The 13,667-nt window shown below is 33.9% G+C and overlaps 1 protein-coding gene across 1 annotated transcript in view; it reads right to left on the bottom strand.

Moving 5' to 3' along the window:
- Positions 1 to 9,248: 9,248 nt before the first annotated feature.
- The window catches only part of LOC119688212 (protein borderless-like), a 7,787-nt gene continuing 3,368 nt past the window's right edge, over positions 9,249 to 13,667 (bottom strand). The window contains exon 6 of the mRNA XM_038102895.1: positions 9,249 to 9,323. Within this exon, the coding sequence (XP_037958823.1) occupies positions 9,249 to 9,323 (75 nt within the window). The remainder of the gene's footprint in view (positions 9,324 to 13,667) is intronic.

The following is a 13,667-nucleotide window of genomic DNA, read 5'->3' as shown; positions in this document are numbered from 1 at the left end:
AAGTGGATGACTAATAATTTTTTGATTGTCGTGTGTTTTCATCCTAAAACCATTTCAATAACCATTTAGTAAGGGTCCACTTAATATGGATCCCAGAACACAGCAGAATTGAGGGTATTACCAGACGCGATAGCTGCAGACTTTGTTGCGAAGAAAAGGAAACATCAGAACACATTCCGTATCACTGAATATAGTGATAGTCTCGTCAGACTCAGACTCAGATATTTATCCACTGTCTATACGCTTATAACGCAACTAGGCAACATCTCTCCAAAGGACAAAATGGCGTTCTTAACTGCTACTCGTCTATGCAACTAAAGTGGGTGTGTCACAATAATCCTCAAATGATATCCAAGTAACTTCAAGATACTCTTATGATGCAAAGGCTTGGAGGAAATATAAAAATCATTTAGCTTATATTTTTTTGCACAATTAAAACAACAGCAACAACAGGAACAACAACAAAAGAACGAAAGAAAAAACAACACAAGTTTATACAATTGCAAATTGTGTTGATGTAAGGACAAAAGGAAACACACACTAACACACACAACTATAACTGCAAGAGTGAATAGAAATGATGTTTCGGCCACAAATTTGGAAACAAATACAAAAGGGAATGGAAATGGAAAATCGTTAATAGTTAATAGTTAATACCGAAATACGAAATATGCGGAACGAACGGAATGAACGGAACAAAATCGAATGAAATGAATTAATTGCCCAAATAAAATGTTGAAATGTTGAATGCCACAAAAGCTGAGGTAGCCTCTGTTCATAAATTGCTAATAAGATCATAATTACAATTACAAATACAATTAAAATTACAATTACAATTAAAATTTCAATACAATTGCAGCGGCACAGATTCATGCGAGTAATTTTAACGTCATAAATCAAATTAGCAAAATGGATTTAGTTCAATGGACACAACAATCACTGGCAATGCCAATGCAAACCGTACTGAACCCACCCAACAGAATTATCCATACACATACATGCACATATATGCCCATACATACACACGCGAACATGCATTGTGTAAAATATGCTGCCGACTGCGCTGTCAGCAAAGACATTCAAAGTAACAAAATTACAAGGCAAAATGTACGCAACAAATAATTGCAGTCGCAGCAATAAAAACACTCGCAGCACTGGCGGTAGTGTCAGCTTTTTCTGCATGTTCTCTGCTTTGCTTTGTTTTTCTTTACGATTTTCACGGAATATTGTGTGTGTGTGTGTGTGTGTGTGTGAAACGAAAAGCCAAAGCGCTGATTCATACATGCGAGTTTTCATATTGCTGCGGTTGCCATGTGTGTGTGTATTCACGTACACACATACGCATTCGCATTCGCATTCGGATTGAAATTATTTACTCAATCGCCCGCTGATTTTGACATTCAAAACCCTTAAAAATATAAACGTGTACATGGCGCTGCTGTTCCGTTCCATAAAGCCGTGCACAGTGCTTTGCTAAGTCTCGTTGCATTCAGAAATCGTAACAGGCAATTGCAACAAATGGGAAACACAAACAAACAAACAAACAAACAAACAAACCAAGAAGATGTGTCTGCACTTGCGTTTTTGTATTGCTTTATTTACGTTCCTGTTTATTTTTTTTGGTTTTTTGTTTTTTTGTTTGCTTTTGATATGTTAACAGTAGTTCCACACTTAAGCTGCACTCTGGTATTTATTTCTGTTACAAATTTAACAAATCAGCTGAGCTCATGCGGTGTTCGTCGTCATTCCTGCTTCTGCTGCTGCCAATGCTAGTGTTGTGCTTTTAGTTGTTGCTGTTGTTGTTGTTGTTGTTGCACTTCTGTTCACCTTTTTGGGTTTGTGTGGTTGTGTAATTATTGTGTTTGATTCTGACAGAGAAAAGTGTGAGTGTCAGTGTCAGTGTCAGTGTCATAGTCATAGTCATAGTCATAGTCAGAGTCAGAACATTTGACAAATGTCGAAAATTTGTCAATTAAATAAGTGAATTCGTAAGTAATTTCGTTAAAAATTTTCATAAATTGACAGATTAGTTGCAGCAAAAAGGTGAAATATTGCACAATTGGCAATTCTGCATTACGGCATAACGGCATAATGGCATTAAGGCAATTCGACAATATGGCAACATAGCAAACACGGTGCCCCGTGTGGCAATAAAATGTTAAGGGAGCACATAAAATCGCAACACATATTTCTGCAAAATGTTGCGAAATGTCCGTGTTTCTGAAAGTTTCGGTTAAAAACTTAAATTTGATTTATATTCCGTCGCTGGAGAACGGCTCCCAGCCGGGAGCCGGGAGCTGGGAGGTAGGTGGCGGAGGACAGAAAACTATTATTATTACAATAGGTACAGGCGGCACTGTTGCCAACATAAAACGTGAGAAAATCGTTTGAACTCAATGAATGCACTCGAACTTTGTTAAATGGTGTCGGGAGGGAGGGGTTTGATTTCTGCTACAGGATATCATAAACTAGAAATTCGATTCATTTTTTCAGGATGTCGAACTTTATGAAGACTGCAACTGATGTATGCCGAAATAAATGCAATATAAAATGCTTGCACTAATATATTTTTAAAAATATTCGCAAAACCCAACTAAGCTAAAAGTTTTTATGATTATAAAAATATCGGTAAGGTCTCTAAATTATTAGGGCTGAAATCATACTGGGCAATTTTTTTTGTGTCGAAGTTAATCCAACTGGATTGTTAACTCGCCCGAATGCATTGGGCGAAAATCAAGGCTCTACAGTTCTGAAGAGTTTCGATTCCAGATTTGAAATTTGTAGTATAATACCCGGTTATAGCTATTATATTGTATAAGATATAAAGCTGGAATAATGCAATTCCACTAACAAACTAGTAGTTCTTCTTTAAAACCTTTTCAGTATAAAATCAGTTTACAGATCTGAAAAGAGTTATATTTCTCGAATTCAATTCAAGTTAAGTATATAGGCCTCCATCATTATTAATGCATTCGATATGGTAGACAAAAAGTAGTGAAAATAGCTACGAATAAAATCTTCGTTTTCAACGGCTATCAAAGCGGCTTGGAGAAACCTTGGTTATATTGTTTTATTTTTATTATTACTATGTTTGGAGAATTTGCACTGCTAAGTAGAAAAAACTATTGCGTCCCCTTCATGAAGCTAGAGAATTACTTCATAACTGATTGTTTCTATGAATTGTATTATTGCACCCATATTACAGACTTTTATTTTTTCATCCGGTATAATCGATGGCTACACTATTATGTTTGAGTTCTATTACAAACAAAATGTTTTGCAATATTTTTAGATAGAAATACTTTAACAAACCTTACTATGACTAAAATCAGGTTTTTATTTCATTTTTAATTAGGCCTGTATACCTGTATACTCTTTAAATTAAAAAATATTTCTGAAGAAGTGAAGAAGATATCTAGGAAAGTTTTATCATGAAGGCTAACCGCTCACCAGCAAATTTATTTAAAGGTAAATTTGGCTTTTAATATTTTATAATCCCTTACAGAGATCCACTTATGCGTACAACGAAATCGAAGGACATAAGAGCATATCACACCAAATAAATAATACAGCCTATGGCTTGCACGCTGAAAACCCTTAGTTCCCTGACAATTGTAACATTCATATCATAGACCAAAATATGAAATATTAGCATTACTATTATTTTGAAGTAAGGAGTTCTATACATCATGACTGACTATCTATTATGCTAATCTAATTGTTTAAAAGGGTCATTACGCTTTTTATGAAAGTGTACACCTTTAACGGTTTTGTTATGTACGAAATGTTGCATTTGGCACCCAGACTAGGTAAGTAGGTCAACCAAAAGGAGAATCGAATCCTCTTCAATTAGTCTCGCGGTTGCTTTAATCTAGCTCATTGAGTATCCACAGTTAGTGAATCAATCCAATTTGTTCTAGTAACTTAAAAGATAAGCGATCAGGTATCAAGTATTGCTAGACTTCGGATATTCCAATAACTAGAATCAAGCTATACCCTGCTAATGGTGCTGTTCTGATTTGCAATTTTAATAAAGACACTTTGTTTCAATTAGAAGCTTAGTTTTATTGACCTTCTTTCACACCACTGACACACTGAAAGAAATCGCAAAATCTTAAATTGTTTAATTACTAATTACTGTTTCTACCAATATAAGCTGTTTCTACCGAAAAGTGTATTTGAGGCATCTCCCAATTTGCAATTTCATTGCAGTGAAAGTCGGCAATTCAATTACTTAAGTGCTTTAGCATATTAAAGAATGCATGCCTCATGAGTCTAGTGTGGACATCAAAATTACTTAAGAAAAATCTGTACGACTTTTACGACTGTGAGTAACTGTCCCAGTAACTTGGGCAGTAGCTCATTGTAAGCTTAAGTACACTTGCATATTCGACTACATCGGAGGCGTGCACAAACGCTTCCCTCCGCGCGCGACGTGATGCAATAAAAATACATTTATCTCATAATCAACAAATTACAATCATAACTTGATTTATCCGGTAATTTTTGCACACACAAACGAAATCATTTGAAAACATCAAAAGCGCTGTCAAATGACCTCAGTAGTACTTTGCTCAATTTGACCGTGAAATGGTCTATTTTTTCGTTCTCTATTGGGCTTTCACATTATTTCCAAGTCAAAAGCACAAAAACAAGCAAAAATTGAAAAAGTTGTAACAAAATTTGACGTCGATTCTATTGTCAGGTTTTTTATTGCCCGGCTATTTGTTTTCGGTCTATTGTTAAAGCCGAAATTTTTTAATTTATCGCCCTTTAAACATATTTGTATGGGCCCCGCTGAACAATGGCTGCTCACTAACACTAGCACTAACACTAACCTTAAACTACACCTGACCCAAGTGACTACTGCACTTATTGTCATCTGCGTAATATTACGAGAATGAAAGGTGAACTATGCAAAACCCGTCGAGATACGTCAACCCGATAACGACATATCTCCACTGTTGCCATGGTTCGGAGCTGCTGCTACCACGGCCCTTTGATGTTTATGTTCACGCTTAAATGGCGTAACGAAAAGAGATTTTATTACATTTATGCTAACAATAAACTCTGTTGCGTTTGATTGCACTTCTGATACCCGAAAAGGTATTGAAACAAGCTTAACTACTAATTTAAAAAATTGCTCATACCTCACTCCCCAATCTCTGGTCGTTGCTCGTTGCTCGTTGCTCGCTGCTCCCTGTTCCCTGCTCCCTTCTCCCTGCCCACTTTATCGAATTTATTTTACAAACACGGTTCAGTGGACATCAACGCCAATTTGTGTACGTTTTTGAGACTACACAACTTCATAGTTTACTGATGCGATGTTGTATCTTTTTTGTAGGTTTTTTTGAAAATTATTATGGATTTTTGAATTTTTGTACTGTGTTTCACAAATATGTAACAACTTCCAATACATGTAACTGCAGAACACATCTGTATGAAATTAATTGCACTTGCTGCTCCGACATATACGAACTCAATAAGAATTTTTATAGAATTTCCTGTGAATCAGTTATTCACTATTTGAGTTATTAAATAGTTTTTAGATATAAAATTCGTTTTTCTCAGCTTAATCTAATACACAATAAAAAGAAAAATCCATTTCGTGGGTTGTATGTAATATTTCCGAAGAACTATATATGAAGTTACGGTTGAAACTTTGTGTCAATACCCAGATGGGTTTTTGAGCTGATATAACTTCTTTTTACCATTCCAAATATTATATCCACTTAACATTTTCAATAGTTTCTTAAGAAACTTTATACACATTCAGTTGTATTCCTTGCTTACTCCTTTCAGCAACATCCAACAGACCCGGGTATTTACATATAAAATACATATTTTTGAGTCAAACTCTACGTAGGCGTGTAAATTTTTGGATGGTAACACAAAGGTTAAGTTCTTTTCATATCCAAGCAATCCAAATCCATATAGATAGATATTTTTCTTTGAAAACTCTTCTGAATTGGGAATGATCTATTATATTACCTGTTAGAAAGGAACTGAGAGAAACTTTAAGAATTTGATTTGTTAAAATTGATGACTTTTCCTATACTCGATTAATTAAATCAATATTTTAGAAGATTTTTCATATTTTAATTTCTACAATTTTCTTATATAGAAGACATGCAGACTTCAACTATTCCAGATTCCACTACTTCTTGTCCTGTTTTTGCAATTTTCGGTTCATTCATATAGTATTCATATAAATTTGAAATATAATATACATCGTCGCACAAGTCTGTTCATCAATAAATACTTAAATATGAATATATCCCAAGTTGCAGTTTTGGAATGCAATTCGATGACGTGTATGATGACGTGTATGGCTAAGTTCACAATATGGAAGCCTCTATACAAATGCGTCGATCACTTATAAAAATAACGAAATTATACGTAAATAAGATATTGTGGAAAACAATTCATACAAGCTTATATGAAGCTTTCTCAAATGGCGTTTTCTTAAAATTGGAATTAATCTGAGTTTTTAAAAAAGAATTTTTTACTATACACTGACAACCCTAAGCTTCTTTTGCTTTAATATAACTTGCATTAATAATTATTGACTTTTCATTGCCAGAAGATATTTCACCTGATGTCATGACCCTTCTTTCGAATTTCTTGAGTCTGGCATCCGGGGGTTTCATCTATAAGACATAAGTCTTTTCATTTTCTGGCTTACTGTCTAAATAAGTTTTTATATGCTTTCATTTATTTAATCCAATATAGGGTGTAAAAGTTTATTGGTGATGGAGTCTGACCGCAGTTTTTCCTCATCTCAAGTGTTTCACTATAATCTTATTTTTTGCTTTGCTCTACTTTTTGCTTTTTAGCTTAGATGAAATTAACATGCTATGCATCATCTTACGACTATTGATATCTGTATTCCGCTTTCGATTTCTTGAATTGCATTATAGTTGTTGGGTTCTTACTTAGTGGGTTTAAGTTTTCAATACTGCATAAACAAAAACTCTTGTTAACACAACTTCTTCATCAAATGGAATCCTTCGTTGGACATGTTCGTGCGCTTGCCTTTTAGCTTAGATGAATTTAGCTTGATATATTTTAAGCCTGTTAGTCTCTGCATTCTGTTCTTAATTGAGATTTCAGTCATTGATTCTTTAGACATCGCTAATTTGTCTTTTCATTTAAAACGTGGTTATCGTTTTCCTTAAATGTGGTTTTCGTGGGTTCAAGACACACACTCTGACTTTTGCTGCACCGAAAGAAAATATAGGTTATATAGTCGACAGTTGTATTAGGAACAGCCGTTAAGTGGGGATTTCGTTTTTAATGGATGATGATGATTAAAACAATTATAGTATTCTGTTTGATGTTATGCTATTCTTCCGCAACTGTCATGTAAAACAATACGAGGAAGACTTGCAAGGCTACATTATAGAGTTCCCATGCATGTGTGTCACATATGGCAGTAATAATAATATATCATTTGTGGTGTTGCGCTTAATAGTTTAATTCGAAATGAATTTTTTTCCATATTATAAACTAAGTTTATGCTTTAATATTTATATAATGTCAGTTTACATTTATTATTAGGTTTTTTATTTAATGGAATTTGAGACTAAGCCTGACATACTTCTGACACATGCTGGAAGTATTAAATGCCAATAGAATTGCACGAAATAATTTAAAACAAAAAAAAACAAAAAAATTGTTTAAATGTTTATATTGTTAATTAGCAATAAAAAAGTATCACTTAATGTCATAAAAATTAAAATTTTTTTTGATGTGAATTAAAAATAATGTGCTCTAGTGCCAATGTTAAGCCATTGCGGTTAAGTCGGAATATCAATATTCAAAATATTGTAGTTCATAGCTAAGTTCGAGTACGTTTCGACACAAGTACGAATTGTTGTTGCGGTTACAACAAAAAAAAAAAAAAAAAAAACCATAGCAATGTTGAATATGTGGAAAGGAAATGTACACTATTATAAATAAGCTATTTTTACACATTACAAGTTCACAGACGTACGGACAGTCAGACGGATATAAAAAAAATAAAGTATTGGACAGAATACGGACTGATAGTTTTATAATAACATCAAACGATTTATGATATTTTCAGAACATTAAAAATATTATGAGAATTGGAATTCTTAATAATTATTTTGTAGAGATGATCTGCGTATTTCATGCGGTATATGACCTAATAGCTGTGGCAGTCTTGTTGTTATATGTCAATGTTGCGTTTCATATTATTATTATTATTATTTCCATACTCCATTAATAGCTTAAGGAGTCTACAGAAGTTTTCCCCTGGTTTCTATTTTGTACTATTGCTCTCAACTCGTTAAACTCAACTCGTCTAGTCCCCTGGGGGTTCCAAGTAAGTGCAGCATGCGCGATATCTTTATACGACTTACGCAGTGTGTGTCCAATCCAACCATACTTCTTTCTTCTTATCTCGCTGTTTACGTTTGTTCGGTGCGTTCTTCTCCATAACTCTTTATTTGAAATCCTTCTAGGCCACCATATGCCTCATATGTTTCGCAAGCATCAATTGATAAATGATTGCAATGTTCTTTCGATTTTGGAGTTAGCAAGCTAGGTTTCCGATCCATATAGGCATACCGATTTGACGCAGTCGTTAAAAATTTTTACCTTGGTATTGGTACGTATATTGTGGGTCCGTCATATGTTGCGCAACCTAGCAAATTATAATCTTTGTTGTGTTTCATAATTTCAATCAAACTTTTTTCAAAAAATCACCATTCGTTACTGTTATGCTTTCTGGATATATGCAGCTAACTCCAAATCCAATCATTTGTAGCATTTGTCGAACTTGTAGCACTTGAGAACTCACGGAAATATAAGTAAGGTTAGGTTGAAGTGATGGCCACAAAGTATACTTGATCACAAATAATGGGTCGTTATAATATCACGAAGAATCGTAATTCTTACGCCAAACAAGCCGAACCAACAGAAAAGGTGTTAAAACCGAAGTGGTCAGCGCATGGAATTAACACCTCATCTTAGTGAAAGTGAACCAATCTTATATGTCTATGAACGTGACTCTGTCCCTTATTTACAAGAACGACAGCAATTAATTTTATTGTCGCGTGAAATTACCACCAGATGGCCTTACTACAAACACTAATTTTCAAGAAGTTCTCCTAATTTTCAATGCATCTTATATACGATAGTTATATATAATAATATATGTTTGCCTTAAAATACAAATTAAAAGTTTAGATGAAAGAAAGAATATGTTAGGAGCACTAGCTCTACAAAGTATCTATCAGGTGTAGTGTACCGCATCCAGTGTTCCGGGTCCAGATTTCTGTAATTTGTCCACGTATCTAAATTTTATGTTATAGAATTTGTAAAAAAGTGTGTTTTTTTCTGGTTTTCGAAAAATTAGAGCTGCAAATATTCACAAATTTATTTTCCTATGCTCTTATTGTTATTCCATTAATTTTAATTTCTTAATGCGCAAAATTTGTTAATAATTTAAGTTTCTCTGGCATGTCTGAGTTAAAATGTAATTTTTATAATTTCGACTTCATTACGGAAAATTAGTTTATGCTTTCCGCAGTAAATTAAGTGTTTCGCAGTTGGGCTTGGCAGTTATCTGTGAGATGCCAGAATCCATTGCAATCATGTGCGGCTGGCTTTTGCAGCACCCGCGCGTTGCTCAATAGCTTTGGATAGCAGCTCCAAATGCCACAATTACTTCATCTATTTTTTCCGGAATTTTTTCTGAAACTCTTAAAATCATTTTTAAATGCAGTTTTTTGTCCGCTGTGTGTTCTTTTGTGCGCGGCCTCTGAAGTGTGCCTTGAGCGAGCAGATGTGAGAGCGCTTAAGTGCACATCTCTACATACACTGACATCAGCAGATAATTGATATGTCAAAAATGACATTATGACCCATTGCCCAAGTGATGTATTTACTCACACAGTGATACGGGGGCTGTTCAATTGATTGTAAATAAAATTAAAATTAAGATATACACAATGCATCAAAGCACAAAAATTAAAAAAATTATTTAAATGCAAAGTGCTTTAGGCGGGCGTGTAAATTATTTTAACCGTAGGCAATTTAAATATAAAAAAAGTTCCTCAAACACAGCAAGGGTATACTGAGTGGTGTCTGGCTGGAATCAGTACACATATGCGGCATTATTTAAAGTTGGGAAGCATAGTGACATAGTGACAGCAACAATTAGACAACAATTCCACACACGTGCCTATTCTCCGCATCTGGCGCACTACATGCCCGGATAATGCACAGTGCTTAGATATCTAGTATATATTTAAAATAATATATCGTATATCGTATATCGCGTATCGCATATCGCATATCGCATATCGCTAGTGCTGTTGGAATCATTTCTGCTTAACCAAATTCTCGAATTTCATTCATTATTCCGTTGGTGTGCTTTTGTTTGCATTCTGCTCACTTGCAGTAGCGAATGTAGCGAATGTAGCGAATGTAGCGAATGTAATGAATTGAAAATTGAATTAAATTGCATTATTCACAGTTGTCAACAAAAGCCATTCAATTCGATTGAACTCAATTGAAATCAGCAATTGATTTCAGCAAATTATTAAAAAAAACCCACACACAAATGCGCACACAATTCGCAATGACACATGTCAGTATGTATTACTTGGATTTCTATATATCTCTATATACTATCTATCTACTCCACTGTAGATGCACGGATGTACACTCGTATGAAAGCGAAATTGTTAAGTGATAGCAAAAAATATGCGCTGTATTATGCAAATTAGCCAATGTATGCATTCCGAGCAATGAAATCCGTTTAAATTATTTTAATTTAAATTATTTTAATTGCAATTAAATTTTATTCCATTTAATGACATGAGACATTTAAATGATAGCGTCCCAATCCGCTTGGGTCAGAGTTTCAATTAATTCGGTAGCTTATTAATTTTTTGCTTTACATCCAAAAAATAACTTATATATTAAATGTTACTCTTAACAAAAAAAAAGATACACATTCTCATTTAACATTAAGACACAAGGTGTTAACACACAAGCTTCGGTAACAGAGCTATACCATAGACGAATCAACAATGTAGGGCTTTGCTTAAGTCACCTAGTGAAGGTGGGACTAATGAAGCTCCGTAGGCGTTGGTAATATTTCATTGCAATGCCTTGAAACAATTTTCGATAGCGCTACGTATATGCTCATGGATCTGTTTAGAGATATGAAGTAGAAAGTCAATACCAACCGAATGAAGAAAATCCATTTGGTTACCTATCCAAAGAATGTATCTACAAGATGGCAATAATTCATGAGGCATAAGAAAATTTTTACAAAAGTTGTATTGAATCACGTAGGCAATCTGCTTAATCAATGATATGATCCGCATTATAAAACAAACGATAGAGAACATGAGGTGTTTATAGACTTCAAATCGATTTTAAAATCTGGTAAAAGAGAGTGGATGATGTGGAATATTCTGCAATAACAGGAAGCATTGGAATAGATTTAAATTTGTGATTTTTACAATGGGACGAATTGTGGGGTTATTCAAAATTGATTCTAGGTTATTTAAGTTAACTTAAGAGGTTTGTATTTTGTGTATATCTTGTCATAAGTTCTAAAAAAACCATATCATTCAATCATTATTCATAGGATATCTTACAGTACTGGATCCTTTTGAGTTAATTTTGGATGGTTTGTTGACTTATAGCGAGCAATAACTCCTGCACAAGCTGCCAGTGTTCAAAACGTTGAGAGTTATGGTTATGGTCCCTCCACAGTTACTTAAGGAGTTTTTCACTGGGATTTTGTTCCAGATGTGACAAACTTGTTTGTTGGCATATCCATTAAGAGAGAAATAAGTTCAATCTCTGAAGATATGCTCTTGTTCGAGCATTTAATCAAGATATTTTTTACGCAATATTTAGCTGTATTTAAATTGAGTTTAAAATAGTTTCCCACTTATTTTCCATCATCGTTTCTTGTCAGGTGTGATTTTAACATCTTCAAAAATAATCGAAATGATTATCTTCCTATTTACAAATTAAGTTGTATTGGAGATGATTGCTACGGTTAGTGGTTGTACCGTTTTGGGTGGTATGTTGTCTATCCATTCATTACCTACAGGTCCTTTATGAGCTGATTCATAAATTTTAATTCTGAAAGAGCACAATTATCTGTTAATAAAAGAAGTGCAGTTCGAAACCAAAAGTTCTGTTTTATTGCTGATTAAAAATCACAGACCATAATTATTTTCGAATGAAAGTTTAAAGAAATGTGAACTGACCATAGCTTTCCATGTTCAATAAAAAACAATTAATTTCCTTTGCATTGCCCAGTAAGATCATTTATCTTAATTCCTTTTTTCACTGCCAATAAATTATTGCAGCAACGTTATGTAATCAAGCGCACACAGATACACACCAACACAAGTGCATGCGTGACTATTTGTTTTTAATAAATGTGAGAAATGTTCACTTTTTCTGGCAACTCCGCTGACTGCACTCTTGTGAATGACATTGAATGACTGCGTAGGTGGTCAATGAAACTTAATGTGTGAACTGTGAATTGCACTCTCATCGCAGAGGAGTTCTCAAAGCGGGGCGTTCGATCATACACTAAAATTTAATTAAACTAACTGCAAAAAACGAAATAAGAAAATACGAAAAACGAATTAATAAAATGAATTTATTGAAATAAAATTAATTGGAATTTGAAATACACACGTAATGGCAAAAAACGCACAAGCGGAAGAAATGCACTTCCATGTGTGAAGACTTCAATTTCAACGCCTACGATACCCACAAATTCGTGAAAGTGTTTTTCTATCCTCATTAATTGACGTTTATGTGTGAGGGCGCGACGGAAAGTCTTTAATGCAATTATGTTTGATTGTAGAAGACATAGTGACCTATCAATAACAACAGCAAGCAAACAGAAATACTCGTAAGTTCAGATAGATAACTATAATATATACGTAAGTGTTATATATATGGAACTATTTAACAGTTCACAGAAAGCTTAGGTCTTCTTATTTCAGATTAAATTTCTCCCTTGTCGCAGAAACTAAATTAATCGTTAATTTTCTTTTATTTATAAGAGCTACAATAACTGGACGTCATATAATTATAACAACGAGTAATGTACGATCCTATATATATCACATTGTTCAAATGTTGGTTGTTATACGCATCACTGCACTTAATTCGTACAAAATTTCATGAGAAATCAAGACAACTGATTCATTCAGTCCTAAATGAGAAATTAAATTAGAAAATGTGTAAGAAACCTCAATTTGCTTCTCACACAACGTGGCGTATGAGTTACATATTTTTCACACATTTTAATTGCGACTGTGCGATAATTAATTTTTACATTTATAAAAATCTTACTTTTTGTTTTGTCATTATACTCCATTATACTTAATTTCATAAAAGAAAAAAGATAGATTAAGACAAAAGATAGCCCTAACTAGTGTTAGGACAATAAGCTATCTACCTTGCATATGAAGACAGTCACAGAACTATTAAAGTTTATTATTATGTTTAGGCTAGTTGAGTCAGTGCACTTGAGCACTTTTACTCTCTACTACCTGCGAGGTTTCCTCATAATACCTCTCTACACCTTAACTGGATTATTGTTTATCACTTCATCAGACTAAGCAATAATTGACCTCAGATCTGCATAC

The sequence above is a fragment of the Teleopsis dalmanni genome, chromosome X, assembly GCF_002237135.1.
Source record: "Teleopsis dalmanni isolate 2A chromosome X, ASM223713v2, whole genome shotgun sequence".
NCBI lineage: Eukaryota > Metazoa > Arthropoda > Insecta > Diptera > Diopsidae > Teleopsis > Teleopsis dalmanni.
This window is presented reverse-complemented; position numbering and strand designations above follow the sequence as displayed.